The sequence below is a fragment of the Podarcis liolepis genome (genome assembly GCF_965112155.1).
Source record: "Podarcis liolepis genome assembly, chromosome: 12".
Taxonomy (NCBI): domain Eukaryota; kingdom Metazoa; phylum Chordata; class Lepidosauria; order Squamata; family Lacertidae; genus Podarcis; species Podarcis liolepis.
Window position 1 is genome coordinate 13317235 of NC_139563.1, and position 23001 is coordinate 13340235.

Sequence of the window (23001 nt, forward strand, 5' to 3'; positions counted from 1 at the left end):
AGGAAAGGATTAATTCAGATGGCAGAGGTGGAGGATAACCTGCAGAAGGAAACTAAGACTAAGAAGGAGACCATACCAAACAATGGGAGGAGTTAGCAGTCAGCAGTTGTTCTATTTAGCTGATTGCAGTCTCTGGGAGCTTGCGACCAGGACTTGTAAATAGGGGTGTCTGAAGCGTGTTTTCAGGGGAAGGCCCAGAGTGCTGTCACAGTGAGCCTGGTGCAAAATTTTACTCATTTTTTTTAAGTGTCAGCCCAATGGTGGACCTGTCCTTTTGTGGCCCTGAAGCTTCAACAGTTATGGGGGCCCATTTGCAACCGGCAATGTCTGGGTAACCACTGTTATTTTCTTCAATGGGATTGTTCCACAACAGATCACTGTACCTTTACAACTGTGCTACTGACTCTCAAACTTTGGGATTGTTGAAATATATACAACCCAAAATTAATCAATTTAAGTCATGTGACTCCATTTGGGTCTACTAGACCCAAAATTGTAAAGCAATGAGACTTAAGGTCGCTTCTGGGCCCCTTCAAGATTCATAACGTATTTCAGATATAAACTCCCTAAATAAATCTCTCTCACACTCACTTGTTATACTCCTTCAAAAATATTATTTGTGTACTGTGTTATTTCATAGAATCATAGAGTTGGAAGAGACCACAAGGGCCATCGAGTCCAACCCCCTGCCAAGCAAGGTTATCAAACCTAATATATTAAGAGGACTAGCCTGAATGCAGACCAGCCAAGAGTTTTGTTGCTACTATATTTTTAAGTTCCTATTACTCAGGTTTATACATAAATATTGCCAACGCCAATTACTATCATCATTTAACACACAACAATTTGTTTTACATAGATCCTAAAAGCTGGCCATTAGTTTTATATATATAACGCTGCTGGCTGCTCATAGTATTTTAACCATCACATTCACATATATTTAATACCCACGCACCTTTTTTAAGCCAGCAAAGCCTTCCGACTCCAGAAAGAAGAAAGCAAAGGGCATCAGTACAAACAAACAAAGGTTGGAAAAGAGAGAAACAAGATTCCATAAGCCTAGAGAAAAACAAAATGTATGTGTTACTTGTGAAAACTGCAGAATCTTTACAGTATAACACAAAATGAGTTCTATCATTTATTCCACAACACCCTCACTGAAGTGAAGAAACATGCTCAGTTATTTCTAATGATTTCAAGTTTACTATAGCTGAAAGTAGGTGGGGAAATTAGCAAAAAGGGCAGGGGTATTATCCTGCAAAACCTCTTCCCCGAGCTGCCAATTTGGGAGACATGTAAAAGAAGGCACCATTGCCCTGATTTGATTTGGTTTCTCAAATGTCTTGTAGCTGAATTTGATTGACTATGTGGCAGCGTGACATCAGTACACTGGTTGTATGAACCCTGGCTGGCTATAATGAACAGATATCATGTTTTTTAAAAATACAGTATGCCAAAGCAGCTACCCAGAGTCAGCAAACATGAGCAAAATGGTAGGGGGAAAGGCCAGGTTTGTGAAATCTTCGGAATAAACACGTTGGTTCTGTGAAATTAATTCATACCAAAAGTGTTTGTCCACAATTCAGCTCACTGCTGAACTTTATTCTCATCTGCTTATGAAAGACCACTATATCACTTAATTATTACCTTCCAGTGTTAACAGCAGAACCCAAATATAATGCTCACTGACACTTTCACTACTCTGAAGTACAGTGGTACCACTAGTTACAAACTTAATTCGTTCCAGAGGTCCGTTCTTAACCTGAAACTGTTCTTAACTAGAGGCATGCTTTTGCTAATGGGGCCTCATGCTGCCGTTGCGCCGATGGTGCACAAGTTCCGTTCTCATCCTGGGGCAAAGTTCTCAACTCAATGTAACTCCTTCAGGTTAGTGGAGTTTGTAACCTGAAGCGTTTGTAACCTGAGGCGTTTGTAACTCGAGGTACCACTGTACTTAGTTTGAAAACTAGATTCCTCTTCTTGGAGGAAACCAATTTTCTGGATCCATTTCAATCAGGGTTTTGGCCTGGTTTTGGCACAGAAACTGCTTGTATGATAGCCTCTGTCATGAGGAGAGATGGGGAAATATGTCCCTGTTCAGTTTCCTTGACCTCTGATCCTGGACCAGCTGCACTGGCTGCCAATCAGACCCAATTCAAAGTGCTGGTTTTGACCTATAGCGCTTTTAATGGCTTAGGACCACAATACCTCCAGGACTGCCTCCCCTCATATGAACTGCCCCAGACCCTGCAATCATCATGTGAGGCCCTTCTTCGTGTGCCCCCTTCCGAGAGAGGTCTGCAGGGTGGCAACATGAGAACGGCCCTTTTCTGCAGCGGCTCCCCATTTGTGGAATGCTCTCCCCAGGGAGGCTCTGGCTCACCTGGTGCCTTCATGACATATCTTTAGGCACTGCACAAAAGTGTTCCTATAATACCTGGCCTTTGAGCAATCTAGGGCCTTTAAATTGTGTTTTTACGGGGTGATTTCTTTTGTTATTATGTAATCCATTTCATGTTTTCGTTTTGTATATTTCTGTTGTGCACTGCCCTGTGATCTTTGGGTGAAAGACTGTATATAAAATAAATAAAATAAAATAATAGATTGGCATCTGAAGTGGCTCAGTTGCATGCCACATGTTGTCTAGCTCTCTGAAAATTACTGCAGGCAGTGCAACGTAGAACTCAACCTCATCCATTCAAAGTTTGGTCCTCTTTTCCTTAGAAGAACCTATGAGGCGAGCAGCTTGTGCAAGATCTTTGTCAAGGGGGGCAGGGAATCAAACTACACCCTGAAAATATGTTTGGAATGTTTTGCTATGCACACCTAATTGTTCTCCTATACTTACTTTGTCCACAAATATTTGTGTGCCAAAAATTGCTTTTATATGTATGAAGAAGCATAGGCCTATTACTGCCGGTAACTCTTTTAACCCCCCCAAAGAGAGGATATCATAAAGGAGGAACAAAAGGTTGTCTGGGGAGGGGGTAAACTGGCTGGGTGCGCAAAGCATGGGGTGAGCAACCACACCCTAAGCATTAATGCGGCTGATGACAAACTACAATGTATGAAGGATTTTATGAGCAACCCACACAAACCTTGCCAGCTTAACTGATACAATCTAAATGTTAAAGCATTTAAGTGAAAGAAAACTGCAATTAAGCAAGCATGTTACCACTTCTGATAAAGCCTCACCCTTGCCGACAGTACTTGTGGAATAGAATGCAAGTTCGGCATTGTGTGGATGTGGAATTTTCACTATATTCTATCCCCATCTGCTGGACACATATGAGATAACCAGAACCTCACATTTGTCATGTTCATTTTATGCACATTCCACTATCTCAAGAGTTTTGAAAGTGAGCTAAATTTATCTGGTGTTAGACATACCTTAAAATTATTCTTTTCACTTGAAAAGGTTATCTACCTTGGCTTTCAGAATCATTACAAATGAATAACTGAACTACAATCACTAGCCTATTCCAGTTAGCTCAGTTGGTTACAAGTATGGTGCTTGTAAGGCCAGTGTTCAGTTCCCATACATTTCACCTGCATATTCCTGCACTGCAGGGGGCTGGACTGGGTGAACACGGGGGTCCCTTCTGAGTCTACAATTCTAGGATTCTAAGTGTAATAAACCTGGCATTCCCTAGATGTTTGTATCAAGCACAATGCATTTTCAAAGTTTTCAAAAGATTTCTGCATTCAATTAAACACCCTTTATAAAGGAATCTACTATAGGAATAGACTGCAAAATTATATGCTTACATGTAGATTACAGATATTACTATGCAAAATAAGATAAACAAACTTCATGTAGGAGCTTCTGGTTTTAAACTACCATGTGCGCCCCCCAGGTAGCAGATGATACACAAATATATTTTTATTAATTCAATTTCTCTATGAAGGACTCAAGGGAAGTAACACATTCTAGTGAAAGAATTAAAAATATTAAGTATCTAAAACAATCCATGCTAGCGCTTGGATACCACAATGACTGAGGACCCCCAAGCACACAAATTCAGCAGCTAACTAAAGTTAATACAGTGGTACCTTGGTTTAAGAACAGCCCGGTTTAAGAACGATTTGGTTTACAAACTCCGCAAAACTGGAAATAGTGCCTTGGTTTGAGAACTTTACCTCGGTCTAAGAATGGAATCCGAACAGTGGAAGGGCACCAAAGGCAGGAGGCTTCATTAGGGAAAGCGCACCTCGGTTTAAGAACGGTTTTGGTTTAAGAACGGACTTCCAGAACAGATTAAGTTCGTAAACCGAGGTACCACTGTATAACTTTGTATATGACATTCAATATCACACTGAGATTCTAAGCTGCTGACTAAGCAGTATACTCCACCTGTTCAATTACTCCTCCCCCCCCAAAAAAATATGGTGACTTCAATGTCGCTATTTCACAGACCCTTTATTCACACGCCACTAATTTATTTATTCAATTTATATTCCATTTTGCCTTCAAGGAGCTCAAAGTGGCACACAAGTTTTTTTCTCACCACCACCTCATAAGGCAGGTGAGATAGTGTCTGGTCCAGCACTACTCAGTGAGCTTCATAGCTAAGTGGGATTTGATCCTGGGTTTCCCAAATCCTACTCTAAGTGCTACACCACACTAGCTTTCTCATCTTCAAAGCAAAGAAACGGAATAATTCCTGTCTTGCACAGCCAATAATCTTGCTTCTGCACTGCAAACTGAAGTGCCAAAAAGAGTGGCAGTCTTTATACACACATTCCCACACATCAGTCTCTCAAAGCAGAGTTACCATTGATGATCTTCATTTATCTCATGCCCCCTTAAATCTACAGTGGTGCCTCGCAAGACGAAAAGAATCCGTTCTGTGATTCTCTTCGTCTAGCGGTTTTTTCGTCTTGCGAAGCAAACCCATTGACGGATTAGCGGATTACCGCTATTAGCGGCTTTTAGCGGCTTATCTGCTGATCGGATCAGCTGATAAGCGGCTTAGCGGCTTAGCAAAAGGGGGGGAAGGGGGGGAAACCGCAGGAACTCGCAAGGCATTGTCGTCTTGTGAAGAAAGCCCATAGGAAATTCGTTTTGCGAAGCACCTCCAAAACGGAAAACCCTTTCATCTAGCGGGTTTTCCGTCTTACGAGGCCTTCGCCTTGTGGGGCACCACTGTATTCATCGTACAGTTGGATATGTGGGTTCACATATGTAGCTTGTTGCTATTGGTGAGCTGGAGGATGACCAGGAGCTCCCTGAGGCAAACATCACGGAGGAGCAGCCTGTCAATGAGTTGTGTCTACCTAGCTATTTGCTGGGCCTCCCTCTGTTTTGACTTTAAGACTGCCTTTGAACCATGTTACCTCTGGGTTTGAATGTATGACCGCCATCAGACTGCGATTCACATACCATTCACTGCTGACTCTCAGGTACACTGCTTGTGTTATCACCTGTGGAACGCCAGTTCTGTGTGGTTCAGAATACTAATCTGAATACTGGACAGAAGTAGAGCAGGACATCTCTGACCTCATAAAAACAAACTCTATAATGAAAACAAAGCAGCCACTCTTCCCAAGTTTCATTCTTCCCACACAGAACCAGAATGACAACTAATTGGGGATGCCGCCACATCCCACAAATCTAGTATAGATAATTGAGGAGTGTCTAAAAGACAGCATTCAACCCCTTCTGAAAAATAGTTAAGTTGATCTATCCAATGGAAGTCCTGTTTGTTTGTTTGTTTGTTTGTTTGTTTGTTTGTTTGTTTTGTTGTTGTTGTTGTTTTAACTGGACTTACAATCACCCTGTCCCAAGAGCTCAGGGTGGAAAAGAAAATGCTAATTATTGTACCATGTCCCTTGCCACCAAAAGCCAGTTTGACTAAAAGCATCTTGCATCAATTGCAGAAGATGCATAAGTTCAGGATTTGGAGAGCCCTTATGAAAAAAGAGCATTCTAAAGATGAAAGGAGGTAAGATTACCTGCCCAGTTTACTGAATGCCCCTACTTAGGATGGAAAATATTTCCTAAAGTAATCTGTGTACCCTAATGGTTCTGATTTGATGCATAGCTGGTACACTTAAGATAATTTTGCGTTTCAAATTCAAGTACCAATATTAAAATGATATAATACAAACCATGAATTAGAGATCCATTTAACCACTGAATATAGTAGCTATGTGGAAAAGAGAGCAGGATTTCGTTGCTGATTATTGAGAAAGGTAGAAGGAGGACAGCACCAGCTGAAACTGCAAGTGTAAATGTACTCAAGAATAGCCTGAAAATCAAAAAGAAGAATTATTGTTACTGCTAATACAACAGTTCAAACTGTTAAGTTAATGAAAACAGCTTAAAAAGAGCTTCAATGCATAACTGCCACTGCTTTGCAGGCACCAGAGCTAATATTCAACATGCAAAGTTTAATTTTTAAAAAAAATAGAATGGAGACCTATCAAATATTAGCTGCTATTATTATTAATTTATATATGTCTTACACATACCAAAATGGCCTCTAAGCAGTTCAATTAGCACACCATCCTCTCACTTCCTTATCTTTCCTTATACCTCACAAAACAAAACAAGACACTATTCCCGAATGTGTTAAAGAAAACCAAACATCTGTCAAGGTTAATGAAAGTGCTCCCTCTGCTGTAAAAGTCTAGTACTGCTGAAGTAATGAAAAGCTCTGCATGGGAGCAAATTCAAACAAATTTTGGTTTGCAGATGAATACTAAAAAGGAAACACACACATATGCCAGAATCCAAAGAACAACACAACTAGACTGGCATGCATAAGGAGGCTCTGGGCTGAGAATTGTCAGATTGCAGCTCCCATGCCGTATGGAAGTTATGATAATGATACTTTTATAAGAGTTCTTATAAAAGCTATTCAAAAAGTCAAAATTCTCAGTGGACACCTAAGTTTTAAAGAAAATTTAAATACGGGGAATGCAGATTCTATTTTCAGTTTTTGCTTTCATCAGGCTATTTGATTCATAAACACGGTATCTATTGTCAAAAACTAAGAGCTAAAAAGCTATGCAAGCAGCATATATTTTAGTTTTGTGCTTGGAGAGCACAAGAGTATTCTTCTTCTACAACAGAAAAACACTTATTTGGCCTCATTCATTCATTATACTAAACCATAGTTCATTAAAATAAATTAAAACTAAATAAATTAACTACGGTTAATTTAAAATAAATTAAAACTAAATTAAAACTAAATAAATTTACTACGGTTTGTTCAGTGATTTGAAACCATGGTTTGTTTTTGGTTCACCAAACATTGGCCTGGTGTTACGTGTGAACCCAACAGCCTTCTTTAACCACAGTTTGTTTGCCCACCCAACTCTAGAAAAACTACAACAGCATGGGGCAAGAGCAGCTGGAAAACAAATAAAACTTTGGAAAAACAATCCATGATTCATTTGATTGTCTGTGGGTTTAGCGTTATGTACAAGCCAGACCTATATTTGCATAGCACTGGAAAGGTAATGAAAGCCTAAATAAGATATACATATACATACAAACATATACATACGAAATTCTATTGACAATAGCATCTTCATCCTCTTGCTCATCTGAAAAATAATGCATATTTGTATTACATTTTATTTCCAAGACAATTGTTGCCTGCTTTTTACTTCTTTTCCAACATTTTTATATATAAAAAAGTTAAAGTGATCAAAATGCACAGATTACAAATCAGTGAACCCTTGTTTAGACTGCCCTAGTCTTTGCCTTAATGACAGATGCCTACACAGCAAGATAGCCCAATCTTTGCACTGTCATAGTACAATGCTCCTATATACAAGCTTTTTTCCTCCACTAATCTCAAATTCAGCATTTGAGTCTGCATCACAGTTTACAAAACCTATTGTTCTTGACTGACTGCCTTTGGACAGTCAATGAGGTAGCAAATGAGGAAGTCACTCATGCTTCCTCTATGGCTGTTTTTAACTTTTACATAGGCAAGAGACACATCTCGGTGGCAAAATGCACAGTCCATGTTATCCAGTGCATAAACAAAACAAACATCTCTCCCTTCACCCTCAAATGAGACCCAGAAATGTCAACAGAGGAAGCGTAAGTGACTTAAGTTTCCTCCCTTGCTTGCTTTGGTAGAATGTCCTAAGGCCATCTTATGCTTATTTTATTTGCAAACACCACCAATATTAAGAAAAGCGTACCACGGCACTGCAAAGCATAACATCAACAATAAAATTCCATTAATAAAGAGAAGTGAAATCTCAAAGCACTTTGAAACCATAGGTAAAAAGTTTATTTGTAGATGGGATTGCACATAATTTGGGGGGAAATTAGAATACAGTCGTACCTCGGCTCCAAACGCCTTGGGAGTCGAACGTTCCAGCTCCCGAAAGATCGAAAACCGGAAGTTTCAGATGTTCTTTTGGAAGCTGAACATCCGACGGGGCTTCCGTGGCTTCCGATTGGCTGCAGGAGTGTCCTGCAACCAATCAGAAGCTGCACTTTGGAAGTCAAACATTTCAGAAGTCGAACAGTCTTCCAGAATGGATGGTGTTCAACTTTCGAGGTATGACTGTATGTACAATTCTTAATTTGTTATCACACTTTCTTTACTTCTTAGCACTTTGGCTTTACTTTAACAATGTTAAAGAAAATGGAAAATGGAAATTGTGCTTCCTCTGTGTTCTACCATGAATTTGTATTTACAGATTGGACTAGCAGACATTCTCTGAATAGGATGACTCCCCACTCTGGCCTTGATAGGCAGGGTCTTCAAGACTGTTGCCACCCCTTCCAGGGGGAGCATTTGTCCTGCCCTCCAGACCTAACTGGCAGAAAAGAAACAACCCCTCAACCCCAAAATAAAACAACTCAGGGTAGATAGGAAATGAGAAACAGATTGAAAAGAGGTTTAATTTGAAAAGTTCCAACTGTAAGGTGCAAGACAATATGAAACCGTATTAGTTATTAGGATTTGTATTAAGAAATTATATATATATGATTTGACAAATCAGTGCAAAATTTCATATTTAAAGAGAAAAAAGGAAAAACACAGTTTTGGAATTTTGAAACTTTAGAAAGCTCCATTCAAATATTGTCAGAAAAGAAATGAAAATGTAATCAAAATATTATGTAAGGTTTTTTTTAATCAAACGTCATATTTTTTATCATACTTCATATTTGTACTTTATAAAAGTACTGTATTTCATAAATGTTTAAACAAAAAAGAGAAATGTGAAAGTTTAAAGGAACTAATTTTCATGAAGCTACATTTATAAATATACACAATGTTAGAGATGAAAGTGAAGAAAAATGTCAAGATGGCTTGATGGTGCAAGCCACCAGAAGCTTACCCTTACCCAAGTATAACTTAGTTTTTGACGGATAAGAAATGACCAACCAGGTGCCTGTGGGAAGTCTGCAAGCTGGACATGAGCGCAACAGCCTTCTGCCCACCTGCAATTCCAAGCAACTGATAGTTGGTGGAATAATGCCTCTGACAGTGGAAGCAGAACATAGCCATCATGGCCAGTAGCCTTGGATAGCCTTGCCGTCAATTAATTTGTCTATAATAACATAACTGAGTACAAATAAATTTGGATGTTAAGTTTATTTATGTTTTATTAATTTTTCAATTTGCAGATTTAACAAAGAATTGGGGTGAAATATCATGAAAAGATGGGGAATAAAGTAAAGAAGAAGAAAAACAGGAAAAATAGTACTAACAGTAACAGTAAACCATAACATATTGGATACACTGTCCATTAATATGTGGATCTTACATTAAAAATACAAGTTAATATAAGCCCTCCAGTTAAACTTTAATCTCAAACCCTTAAATAGTATATCATTTACTGACATAGTAATGATAAACTAAATTAGCAGTCCTGAACCCATATTTATTTAGACTGCAACCATACTGCTATTTGTATCACTAGGATCCCTGTCATGCAACTTTTAATAAGATTGCACGTGGACTCATTGTTAAACCGTGTTTATGGAAGACAATCTTACTCGGCTACGAGTGATCACCAAAGAAGAAGAAGAAGAAGATTGCCACCATGCAGTCTGTAGACATTTGGTAGCTAGGTGGCAGCATGGCACAGACAATGAGCTTTCTTTCTGGCAATTGCAGTAAGGTGCTTTCCACGACTGTTAACACACATCTGCTTGGGCAGGTTTTGCCCCACTAGGTTATTGGCCCATTTTACATATGGCGCTGTTACATTACTTACTTACATACATATACATATACATATACATATACATATACATATACATATACATATACATATACATATACATATACATATACATATACATATACATATACATATACATATACATATATATATATATATATATATTAATAATATTTATTGCTTTTACAACAATTTAAACACTACAAAAAAACAAAGAAAAAACAATACATTACAATACAAAGACACTGCCTTACACTAAAACAAAAAAATTCCTTCCAGTAGCACCTTAAAGACCAACTAAGTTAGTTCTTGGTATGAGCTTTTGTGTGCATTGCACACTTCTTTCGTGTGCAAGCACACTTCTTGTATCTGAAGAAGTGTGCTTGCACACGAAAGCTCATACCAAGAACTAACTTAGTTGGTCTTTAAGGTGCTACTGGAAGGAATTTTTTTGTTTTGACTATGGCAGACCAACACGGCTACCTATCTGTAACTGCCTTACACTAAAACATTAAACTAACAAGACAAAACAAAAACAATTTAAAAACACATCAACCAAGAAAAGAAAAGAGAGAAAAAAGAATAAATAAATTTCAATGTCTTATCTTTCTTTCACATATTTCCACGACCTCCTCACATCTCCCTTTTTGTATTCCACTTCTGTTAATTATTATTAATTACTTACTTATATTGTTGATTATTTTTTAGATTGTATGTATAGTTTAGTACTTATTTGTTCTTATACATATTAACAGTTTAGTATTGGAATTTTAGATGGTAAACCACTTGGAGATTCTGTTATCAAAAGCAATATATAAATTATTTAAATAGATAAACTTCACCTTCTATTAACCAACTTGCAAAATTATAAATGAAGAAAACAGGCACAAGTTAAGAGCTAAAGTCCTAACAATTTGGGAAACTCACACTGCAAGAAATAAAGGTTGGGCAAATACAACGAAGAAATAATGTAAAATAGTACGGCTCTCTGGTCAAACACAAACTTTCCCCTCATCACCCAAAACACCTTTTTGGCACTGTGCCCCAATATCATCAAGAGCATCTCATCTATTTCCCATTTTGACTGCAGTCTACATATGACTATAAAAACAGTTACCTCCTTTCCTCTTGTATCTTCTGATAATGAAGTAGGAAACAATATAGAGAATAGCAAACAGAAGAAAACAGATCTGAAAAAGAAAGTTACAGAGTGAAGAGATTCACATCATATAACAAGCAGCAATTTAGTTTTCAAAAATACTAAGGTGACACAACCTATAATAAATAGAAAGAAAACATTATACCAACAGTATAATTACTAATATGCAACGCTTATGTTATTTTGGCTATTTTTGTAGCTTTTCCAAGTACCAATTTTACTGCTTCAAGGGCCACACATAAGAAAATTCACCACTGTATCTTCTTAACTAGTCAAGATATATTTAAAAGGCCAGATTGCACAGGAATTAATCCATCATTTTTCAGGAACAATGTGTATTAATACGCAAGATGACTGCCAGTCTTATTGTCCAGTGAGCATGCCAGCAAACTTCTGTTTTGCTTGCACAACACATTTGAAGATATAATCTGGCAACTGACCCAGAGCACCAATAGGATGCAATAATGGCACTCCAGCGCTCCTGCAACACATGAAGTCTGCTAATTCATTGCACAAGTCTAGGTATTTTTTTTACTGGATCAGGCTTGTGAGAAAATAAACTATGCATTAAAATGGTGTTGAACTTTATACTAATCATTTGTATTTCTTTCAACCACTGACATGTAGACAACTACTGTCCCCAGAATATAATACAGGAAAACAAAGCCAGGTATGTTAGAAATAAAGTAGGAACAAAATGAATGGAAAGTTAATTAAAGGTTTTAAACCATTACACTTCCTGTAGTAGCCCCACAATCTGACACTAAAAACCCAACTATTCAAATTCATAATTTATGGGATGCCAATCCCCAATTCTACCGCTAATTGACTAAGGCTTGCAATCCTATGTACACTTACCTACCAGCGAGCAAAGACTCCAGACTGTGGGGCTGCACAAAACATCTCATGTCAAAGGACAAAGTATAAAGTTTGCAATTTGTGCTACATGGGAAACAACTACTACTGTATGTCTTCCTTCTTACAATGACTGGCAACTGAACAGAGTGATCAGTGGAAATCAGCAGCAATGTATCTTTCTAACCTGATTTATTCTTTTATATCCTGTCAGACCTTGAACTTTTTCATTAAAAAATATCTTACAATCATCATCATCATCATCATCATCATCATCATACTAATAGAAACTAGGAGAATAGAATACAAAAGTGTTGGCAATGTGGTGCCCTCCAGCTGTTGTGGACTGCAACTCCCAGCCTCAGACAGCAGGGTCAACAATGAAGAATGATGGGAGTTGCTCACAGAACCTGAAGGGACCAGATGGCTGCCCCTGGAATCAAGTGTCTAGAAAGAAAGAATGGCTGCCGTGGTTGATTAGGAATATTCTACGCTGCAACATTCTGTTGCAGGTCCCACTTGACTCTTACCATAATTGAAACTTTCCGATACAAAATGTGATAAAAATGCAACATGAAAGTTAGTCTTTCCTCTAATAATGAGAGTCTGTGCAATGTAATGTTGCCCATGGATAGCAAATGGCCAAAGGATTGCACTCCTCACATACACAAATTTTACTATTAATCATGTTTAGTAGTCAGTATGCTGGTTTAGGAATAACACCAAACCATGGTTTGGCATTACGTATATAAGAAGAGTAGTTAATAATAATACTAAAAGTACAAAGGCACAACTGTGCCTTAAATGTCTGAGTAGAAAAGAAGAATAGAGATTAATAAAACAACAAAAATAACTCTTCATAAAAATATTCTTTAACTTTAAAGTCGAGTTTCACATTAAATACTGACTGAAAGGCATCATATAAGAAGAATGAACTCAGGATGAAAGGGAGAAATGAGCTAAGAGGAAGGCATGTTTGGCAAATCCTCGCCATGATCAACTCCTACCTGGATCCAAAATTGGTCTCCACAGTTGCCTACGGACACACCATTAAGACCATATTCATGGAAGACAATCTTACTCAGCTATGAGTGATCGCCAAAGAAGAAGATTGACTGTATATTTGGATGGAAATAGAATATTCCCTTCCCCCCATGCATATGTCAGGACTTAATCTGAGCTGGATTGTACCTGAACAGTATATTAATTTGCAATTTCTTTGGACTCTGGCTTTATTCACTGTGCTTTCACTCGAATTAGCTATCTCTAAATGCCAATAACCAGTTATATCAAATGACTGGACACATCAGCACTCTCCAGGCCAGCGCTTGTCAGCATATAGTACCCCATTCCTGCTTCAGCTCATCTTACCCAGCACTTGTCATTAAAACCCTGAAGAGTGCTTCTATTATCCTTCGTTCTCAGGGTTTCAGGAAGGAGATAATGAAAAAACTAGAGGGTTGTTTATGCAAAGACTATTTTAAAATACATTATCTACAATTAATTGGCTAACACTTACGTTCTCATGCAAAAACACTTATGGATTAAAAATGGCTTGCTTTGCCAAGTTCAGTTTGACTGGAAGCAGGGTCATATTTAATTCTGAAACAGTACTTCCAACCCACAGCGAGAGATCTATTATTCCAAATTAAATCAGTGTGATTTAAAGCCAGAATAAAGGTAGTTCACATTTTTGCAGAGAACACCTAACGCCATGCAGGGATTTGCACATGCAATCAATTTCTGACTTCCAACTGCAGCTACCCATAATTTCATCAAAGTGATCTTCAAAGTGTATTTTTAGGATAGAGTAGGAAATGGGTCTATAAACAATTTGTCATGTGATGCTATAGAGGATAATCAAAAGTATATCCTTTCCTCACCTCTTCCTCATGCTAAACCTCATCCAGTGGGTTGGATGGTTGGCACCCATGTGTTGGCACCCATGTGTCTCGAGAGACAATGAAAGAGTGCACCTTTGGGGATGAAGCCAAACTATTGGAGGGTTACAGCATCTGCTGTGGCTGTAGAGACCGATACAGGAGGGACATGTTTTGTTATAGCGGGGGCAGATGAAGGCACTAGGAACTAGAGTGGTTAGATAAATCACCTAGAATGAAACATTATACATAAGAGATGGCAGCTACCAGCATGCCCTACAGATAGTTAATTTCACTTGCACAGTATCTTTCTGTTGTTTGGCTAGTGGTTGAGACTCCACCAACCAAACTACAAAATGATACAAGTGAAATTAACTGTCAGTAGGATACACTGGCAGCTGCCATGTCTTTTTACATACAATGTTTCATTCTAGTGATTTAACCACTCTCAGTTCCTAGAAGTTTACACACCATATATTCTGTAATAGGGCAAAGAAAGGTTGGCAATGTTATTATCACATTCCAAGCATATTGTGTCCAAGGACCAACATTTCTCATGGCTAGCGCTTGCAAAAGTAACTGAATTTAAGCTCTAGAACTTCTTTGTGATCAGATGCTGTAGTTAAAAGGTTGGTGGTTTTTTGGTTTTTTTAAAAGGCCTAAAATCTGGGGCAGGGGGAGATTATACAGCCCTAAATCATTCCTTAGATTCCCCCAACCCCAACTCAAGAGATGGTTCTACAACAGCAAAATACTACATACAAAAAAAAAAAAGGTCAAATGATGCAGGTCTGACAAGAAGCTATAATAACTCATAGCAAGCAAATAAACACCCAAAAAGTGAGAGGCAGTCCATATTAATGCCCTGAAGTATATTAATTCTTGAATAAAAGCAGCAGGAAATATAACCATTTGTGCATCATCTTCAAATTGCTGATACAGAACTGCATGTAAACCTGGAAAGGCCACAGTGCAGCCTTTTTCAACCTTGGGTCCCCAGGTGTTGTTGAACAACAATTCCCATCGCTCCTAGCCAGCATGGTCAGTGGTCAGGGATAATGGAAGTTTATCCAAAAATGCTGAATGTGTATGCGGATAGATGACTGCATGGAAACACATGAGGTTGAAACCAGGATGAAGTGGGAAGAAGCTGAAACATGTAAAACCACTTCCACATGTGCTCAAAAAAGCACAGCCATAATTGCAAATACAACCATGGATCCCTCAAAATAATTTTTAATTATTCCCAATATTTTATAATTCCCAATATTTTCCAAGCTTAGTGATAGAGAAACTGGTTACAGTGGTACCTCAGGTTAAGTATTTAATTCGTTCCGGAGGTATATTCTTAACCTGAAACTGTTCTTAACCTGAAGCACCACTTTAGCTAATGGGGCCTCCTGCTGCCGCCACACCGCCAGAGCACGATTTCTGTTCTCATCCTGAAGCAAAGTTCTTAACCTGAAGCACTATTTCTGGGTTGGCAGAGTCTGTAACCTGAAGCGTATGTAACTTGAAGCGTATGTAACCCGAGGTACCACTGTATCTTGTAGGTTATCTTAGGACTCATGATACAACACAAATGCATAGAATCAACAGCAATGCCTTCCTTAAACTATCTTTCTCAGTGGTACTACCGTTGAGTCTGCAAAGCATTACAACTGTAAACCACATTAAAAGGTTTAGAACAATTTAGAACAGTTTTCCAAATTGAAAGCAGTGAATATAATTACAATTAGCAATCTTTCTTCTATACAGCAGGTGGCAACAGACTGATTCTAATGCAAGAGTGTTCCCATAAGGAAATGCTTGTGTCCTTCAGGGCCATTTGGCAACTAAACAAAGTACTAATAGCTACATGCAGATCCATCTCAAGCATCATAAATAAAGATATGCCACTCACAGACTTCTGCAAAGAATATCAAATCAAAATTTCATTTTTATTTGCATTCCTTGGTGCCGCAGAAATGCTTTAAAAAAATGGAAATGGGAGTGGGGGCATAATATTGTCAGTTGCCTTTGCTCATGAACTGCTTTGATTACAATTAAAGAGGTGAATCAGGAATTAATTTCATATGACAATAGTTATCCATCTTCCTTAGGAGAATGGTGAGCCTGGAAGACCTTAAGAATGATGGTATCATTCAAGAATTTCTCAGTCCAACCCATCTGTAGTATAACAACAACGATGGCCTATCATATAGGGTTGTCATAAGGATTACTAAGAAGGATATTGACAAGCTGAAATGTGTACAGAGGTGGGAGACAAAGTTGGTCAAGGATCTGGAAACCAAGCCTTATGAGGAATGGTTGACGGAGTTGGATATGCTTAGCTTGGGAAAGAAGAGACTGAGGAGACTGAGAGGAGATGTGATAGCCATCTTCAAACATCTAAAGGGCTGTCACATGGAAGATGGAGCATGCTTGATTTCTCCTGCTCTGAAGGCTAGGACCCAAACCAATGTACTCAAGTTACAAGAAAGAAGATTCCGACTAAACATCAGGAAGAACTTTCTGACAGTAAGAGCTGTTCAAAAGTGGAACAGGCTCCCATGAGAGGCGGTGGACTCTCCTTCCTTGCAGGTTTTTAATTAGAGGTTGGATGAATCTAGCTGAGATTCTTGCACTGCATGGGGTTGGACTCGATAACCCCTGAGATCCCTTCCAACTATGATTCTATAAAATGTAGCTTCTGAGTGTAGAAGCATTCTTTACCTCAATTTTCAATGCCTGGAAGCCAAAGTTTACTTGGCATAACAACATAAAGAAGTCAAGTCTGTTAACCCTGCTAGATCATCCACCCATAGCAATGTCCTCAGAAAACCCAGGTCCATCACACTGATCTCTGAAATTCTTGCCATTGTAGAGGAAGGAACAATAGGCTAGATAATATTAATCTCACTGCTTCAGAAAAGAACGTTGAAAGGAGTGTACTTTCCATACTCTCAAGCCTTAGCTTATTATTATTGGTTTTAAAAATGAAGTTCCCAATTAAAACAGAAGGGCAGTATGATAAAGCCACAACAATATCAAGTTATCTTCTGCTGCTCTTTGTAACACACCTTTAATAAGGGTGAGGAACCTCTTGCCAATGGGCCAAATTTGGGGTACCATAGTTCCTAATTTGGTCCACGAGGCCGGTTTCCCCAAACCATGCCCATCTGCCCCACACCTGACATCTTATGTGATGTCAAGTGTGGGGCACCTAATGGTGTGTCTGAATCATCTGTACAACAGAGTTCCCCTTGCAAAGCCCCTTGCAGTGGTGTTCCCAGGCACCTGACAACCAGTTAGCTGTCAAGACACTTGGGAAGCACTGCAGAAGGGACAACCCACCTGTCCAGTCAGGAATGAGGATGGAGAAAGATCTGGTCATTTGGGTCAAAAGGTTCCTTGCCCATGCTAGAAGGTAAAAAAGGTGTATGTTCTTCTTCTACATTGACTGTTCTAGGCATAGGCATGTAGAAGAAAATTTGAAAATAAAGAAGTTGTTGGCACAAGTTAATATCTTTTTAGCTTAAAGGTACAGGTACCCCTGCCCGTACGGGCCAGTATTGCCAGACTCTAGGGTTGTGCGCTCATCTCACTCTATAGGCCGGGAGCCAGCGCTGTCCGCAGACACTTCCGGGTCACGTGGCCAGCGTGACAAGCTGCATCTGGCGAGCCAGCACAGCACACGGAACGCCGTTTACCTTCCTGCTGGTAAGTGGTACCTATTTATCTACTTGCACCCGAAGGTGCTTTCGAACTGCTAGGTTGGCAGGCGCTGGGACCGAACGACGGGAGCGCACCCCACCGCGGGGATTCGAACCGCCGACCATGTGATCGGCAAGTCCTAGGCACTGAGGTTTTACCCACAGCGCCACCCGTGTCTGTTTTTAGCTTAAGTTGATCTTATTTATATTTTAAATTGTTTGGAATACATGTTTGAAACTTTTGAGAACTTAATGTGTTTTACTCTTTGTAAACCACTTAGAGATTCTATTTATAATCAAGCAGTATATAAATCTTGTTAAATAAAATAAATAAAATAAATAAAATCCCAAGGTGGCACTTTTACAATAAACTATATAAATAAAACTCAATATATCAAATTATTCATGATATTCTTTAGTATAGAACTACATCCCCACACCTGCATATTCATGGAAGCTAAGAGTTATAACTCATAAAAATTTATCCCAATGTATTGATTTTTCATACTTTTGATATGACAGATTTATAATACTCTACAAAAGCATTAAATTAGAACCAGTACTTTCCTCCCCTTAGAATAAATAAGAAACTAGCATTAAGCTTTTATGAAGAAAATATAAGCACAAACAGAAGGATTTGGAGTCACTAAAAACATATTATTCTGTTTACAGCAGAATATTACTTCCTAACACAACTGGATAAAAGCAAATATCAACAACCAACAATCAAAAACCAGGCAAATCACTCCCTCTTCTCATAGGCCAGTGTTTCCCAACCACTGTTCCGCGGCACACTAGTGTGCCGCGAGATGTTGCCTGGTGTGCCGCGGGAAAAATTAAAAAATTCAAAAGATTTTTTTTTTAAGTCAAATTTTCGATTAGAGCGCCGTCACTAGATGACCCCTGGGGTTCCCTCCCTCCCTCCCGCTCTGCGCCTCCCTCCTCCTCCTCCTCCTCCGGGGAGGCCCTTCCTGGCTCTCGGCCAAGGCTTGGCGGCTGTCACTCACTCACTCGCTCGCCCACCTGTCCCTCCATCCCTGCACCCGGCCTCTCCCCCTCCGTCCCCGGCGCGGGGGCTGCCGGGATCCGTAGTCCCCTCGCCCTTGGGCTCCGCGCCCGCGCGGGGTGCGCGAACTACGTTTCCCAGCGTGGCTTGGCGGGCCGGGCGTTTTGTTTGAAGCGCTCTTCTCCCGGCCATGGAATGAGCGCAGCGGCGGCGGCCGGGCGGGCAGGGGCTCTTCCGCACAGACCCCGCGCAGCCTGCCTGCGCCCCCGCGGAGATCGGGCGGCAGGATGGAGCCCGGGGATCCCCGCGGAGGCGGAGCGGTGGAGGTGGAGGCTGCCCCCCAGGTAGGGCTGCGTCGGGGGGGTGTTTATTTTTGCAATGCTGCATCCGCGCCGGAGGGGACGCATCGGACCGCGGGGAGACCCCTTGGCGGGCGTGCAAGGCAATGCATGCGTGCAGGCGTTGCATGGAGTGCAGTGCAATGCAATGGCAACGCGGCGCCCTGCATGCATGCATGCAACTTCCACCGGCGCTCCGGACTTGGCAGGTGAGGGGGGTCCCCAGTGGGCGGCAGAGAGAGCCAGGAGGGCGAAGGGGAGCCGGGGGGGAGCAGCGCTGCTCCCCGATGCCGAGCCCGGGGGGAAACTTCGGCGTCGTTGCGCCGGGTGTTGGAAGCGGAGGCTGGCGGGGGCCCCTCACCTGCAAAACCTGGTCGCCTCTCATATATTTCGTGCATTGCATTCATCGCCCGCTTTCTCCTCCAAGGAGCTCCCGGGGGCGCGCGTGGTTCTCCCCGTGTTATCCTCGCAACAACAACCCTGCGAGGTGGGTCAGGCGAGTGGCCCAAGGGAGCACCCAGGGATTGTCCTGGCCAGGTGGGGTGATTTGAACCCTGCTCTCTGCCCGGTCTTCGTCCTCATTTAGCCCCCACATGTGCATGACTGTGCATGACTGAGGTTTTCCCCCCTCGTCTTGGCTATGGTGTGAGTCTGTGCTGTTAATTAATGGGGTTCTGCCTTCGGAGAAGATGAGCCAGCCCTCAAGGAGGTGATTATGTAATTTGCTAGCAATTCATGTCCCTCCCGGCGTGACGCTGCGCGCTGACGTCACGGGGCTGTAATGGTGGTGTGCCTCAAGATTTTTTTCATGAAACAAGTGTGCCTTTGCCCAAAAAAGGTTGGGAACCACTGTCATAGGCTAATGTGGCGGGAGAGCAATCCTGCTTAATGCTGGGTTCCTGCTTAATGTTTCAAAGGCTCCCAACAACTAGCTGGCTGTCAAGCACTTTGGCAGCTGCTCAAAGCAGGCTTTGATCAAGCCCAATTTTTATCAGTATGATGTCAGGTCAGGTACAGGGCAGGTGAATGTGACTTGCCCAAAATGGACTCAGGGGCCAAATGGGGAAGCCTGGTGGGTCAACACTGACCTGAAGGCTGGAGGTTCCTCACCCCTGATTTAAAGCATTCGGATTTGGTCCATGACATGCAAGTTCATATGCCCACTCAGCCATAAGTTGCACTGGTGACATTAGGACAAAGGCTTGCCTGGCACCTTTGTTGCGTATCATTAGGCACCAGGCAAAAACATTCCTCTTCTCCCAGGCCTTTGGCCACGTAAACAATCTATGGCCTTTTAAACTGGGAGGTGTGTTGTTTCTATTTGTTACTATGATACATATTTCATTTTTTCATGGTAAAGCACCATGTAATTTTCAGTATAAGGGTGATATAGAAATTTAATTCATTCAGTGGTTTCCAACCACGGTGTCATGGCACCCTAGTGTGCCTTAAATGATGGTCAGGGGTGCCATGGGCAACACTAGCCTCTGTCCCTCTTTCCTTCCCTCCCTCCTCTGATGCCCTCTCACATCTCTGCCTACCCCAAGCTTGCATAGCTGTTTACTGCAGCAGCCCTGGCTATAAGCTCTGCAAAGGAATGGTGCCTGAAGGAGGCATCTTTCTTTAGGGTAGAGTGAGGGCATCTCAGAGACCAGAGAGAGCAGCAGCAGCTGCCTGGAGGACTCCCAAGGAGAAGAGGGGAGCATCAGGAGGCTGAGGGAACACTCCACAAGGGACGGTGTTTGAAAAAGGATGAGAGGCTGCCAGCTCTGCAGGCAAGGGGGGACATAGCTGCACTCCAGAACCCCACACAGATGCCCTAAAAAGAATGTAGTTGGTCAAGGTAGCCGTGGACTTAAAAAGGTTGAAAACCTCTGAATTAATAAATTAAACTAATTAATAATAAACTCACAGTTAACCCCATGGGGAAAGTATGAGGTGCAAATATTAAAATAAGACTCTGAGCTTTCTCTAGTTATTGTAGATCGTACCATTTTACCAAATATTTGCAAAAATATTTGTGAAAAGGAATAAATGCTGAAAAACCTGATGTTTCTCAAAGACCATAGAACAAGTTTATTAGCTGAGCAGGAATCTGGATTTTGGGGAGCCATTCAAATTCTTGCCCAGCCAACAGAATTCCTAGATCCAACCTCAAAACTTTAGGACTGTATTACATCGCCACATTCACTGACAATACTGAACAATAATTTTAAATAATCAAATTTCAACAAACCATGGATTAGTCTATGAAGCCTCCTCATTTGGGCAAGGCATGCCCATATGCCCAACCTCTGACATCAAACATGACACAGTTTCAGTGTAGGCTGTTTAAAAGTCCTTTTGCAAACAGCCCACGCTACTCTTTGAAGTCCCAACAACTGGGGCTACAAAGTGCATCACCTGATGTTATAGTGACTATAGTAACCCCACCTGCCTGCCAAATTTGGCCCAGCAGGCATGGGGAGTCATGGTCCACCAGGATTCGCTCAATTTCCAACTACCAAAATCCAAAATAAATGCGGATTTATAAGTGTGTGAAACAGGCACTGCAATACTAACATGCCTGCTGCTGGGGCTTCAAGTAACCAAAGGAAAAATTTAACAATGATGACTGAACAGTTCAAACCCACTCTGGTCAACATTCACACAGAAAGAGAATACATTTCACCTTGAACTCAGCTGAATAAATTTCTATCCATTTTTAGCTTCTCAGGAAAACAACTGTCTGTGATGCAAGCCCTACAGGTCAAATAAAGGACCAATTGTACTGTTCTTTAGAAGATTCTCAGCAACATGCCAGGTAGGCCAATTAATCAAGAGTTATAGTGAGAAGAGAAAAAGCTTTCAATCCTAACATTATCACATTCTTGTAACATTAACACATTCACGTTAATACTTGGCTTCCATTCATGGTTTGTCTGGAAAGAAAACAAATCTGTGAGCCTGGTTTCACACTTCACAACAAGCCAGGTTCTGTATTGGTTTGGGCATGTTTCCTCTCCCACATTGGCAGAGTAAAGAGCAGAGTAGGAGAAGAGCACTGGTGCACATTAATTTATTTTAAACTATGGTCTAACAGTAGGAACAAACCCAGCCAAAGAAAAAATAGCATCTCCAAGGAGACATTGAAAAATTACTTAAAAGACAGATATTGATTGGTAGTTTGTGTGGAAAAACTAAGAACAAATGGCAGCAGCCAAATCACAAATATATGTGATTGAGTACCCACATTTTCCCTTAATTTTTAGAAGCCACATACAACACTGGATCCAATCTAACTGTAAGCACACAACCTGATAGCTCAGTCAGCACAGCATAAGACTCTTGATTTCAGGGTTGTGGGTTTGAGCTATGCATTGGGCAAAAGATTCTTGGATTGCAGGGGTTTGGACTAGATGACCCTTGCGGTCAATTCCAACTCTACAATTCTGGGGTTCTATTATCAGAAAATCATATCTACCTTCAGCAGAGAAATGGGAGTGAGTAGGAGCAGGTGAAACCAAGTCCATGCCCCGCCCCCTTCATCTCTTGGAACACTTATCAATGCAACTGTTGACTTTTCTACTGCAGTTACTGTATCTGGACTGAAGGAGGGGCCATAAATACAACACCCCACCTGTGAACGGAAGAGGTATTTCTCACTTCCCCCTACCTTCTGCAGTACCCAATAATCTTCTCCTGGGTTTGGAGACCCTTGGGAATAGTGTGCGATATTGTGCACATGGCTGCAGATAGAGAGGGGAGTTGGCTGATATCTCCCCCCTTATGTGAATAGAGGAGCAACTTAGGAGCCAAGTAAATGTTCTTCATCCATATAAATTTGCCCTTTGATTGGATTAGGAAACTAAAAACTGCCATACATAATTAGTTCTTAGACAAAAGTAGTCAAGTAGTCACTCCC

At 40.8% G+C, this 23001-nt stretch overlaps 1 protein-coding gene across 2 annotated transcripts in view; it reads right to left on the reverse strand.

The window, feature by feature from the left end:
• Window positions 1-23001, reverse strand: part of LMBR1 (limb development membrane protein 1) — a 327116-nt gene that overhangs the window by 36998 nt on the left and 267117 nt on the right. Inside the window, exons 2-5 of one of the 2 annotated variants that reach the window (XM_083467064.1) lie at window positions 11282-11354; window positions 7515-7554; window positions 6112-6251; window positions 956-1059 (exon numbers count right to left, since the gene is read on the reverse strand). In XM_083467064.1, coding sequence (XP_083323190.1) covers window positions 956-1059; window positions 6112-6251; window positions 7515-7554; window positions 11282-11354 — 357 coding nt within the window. Of the gene's footprint in view, window positions 1-955; window positions 1060-6111; window positions 7143-7514; window positions 7555-11281; window positions 11355-23001 lie in introns of both variants that reach the window. The other variant, XM_083467065.1, reaches the window with a different exon arrangement.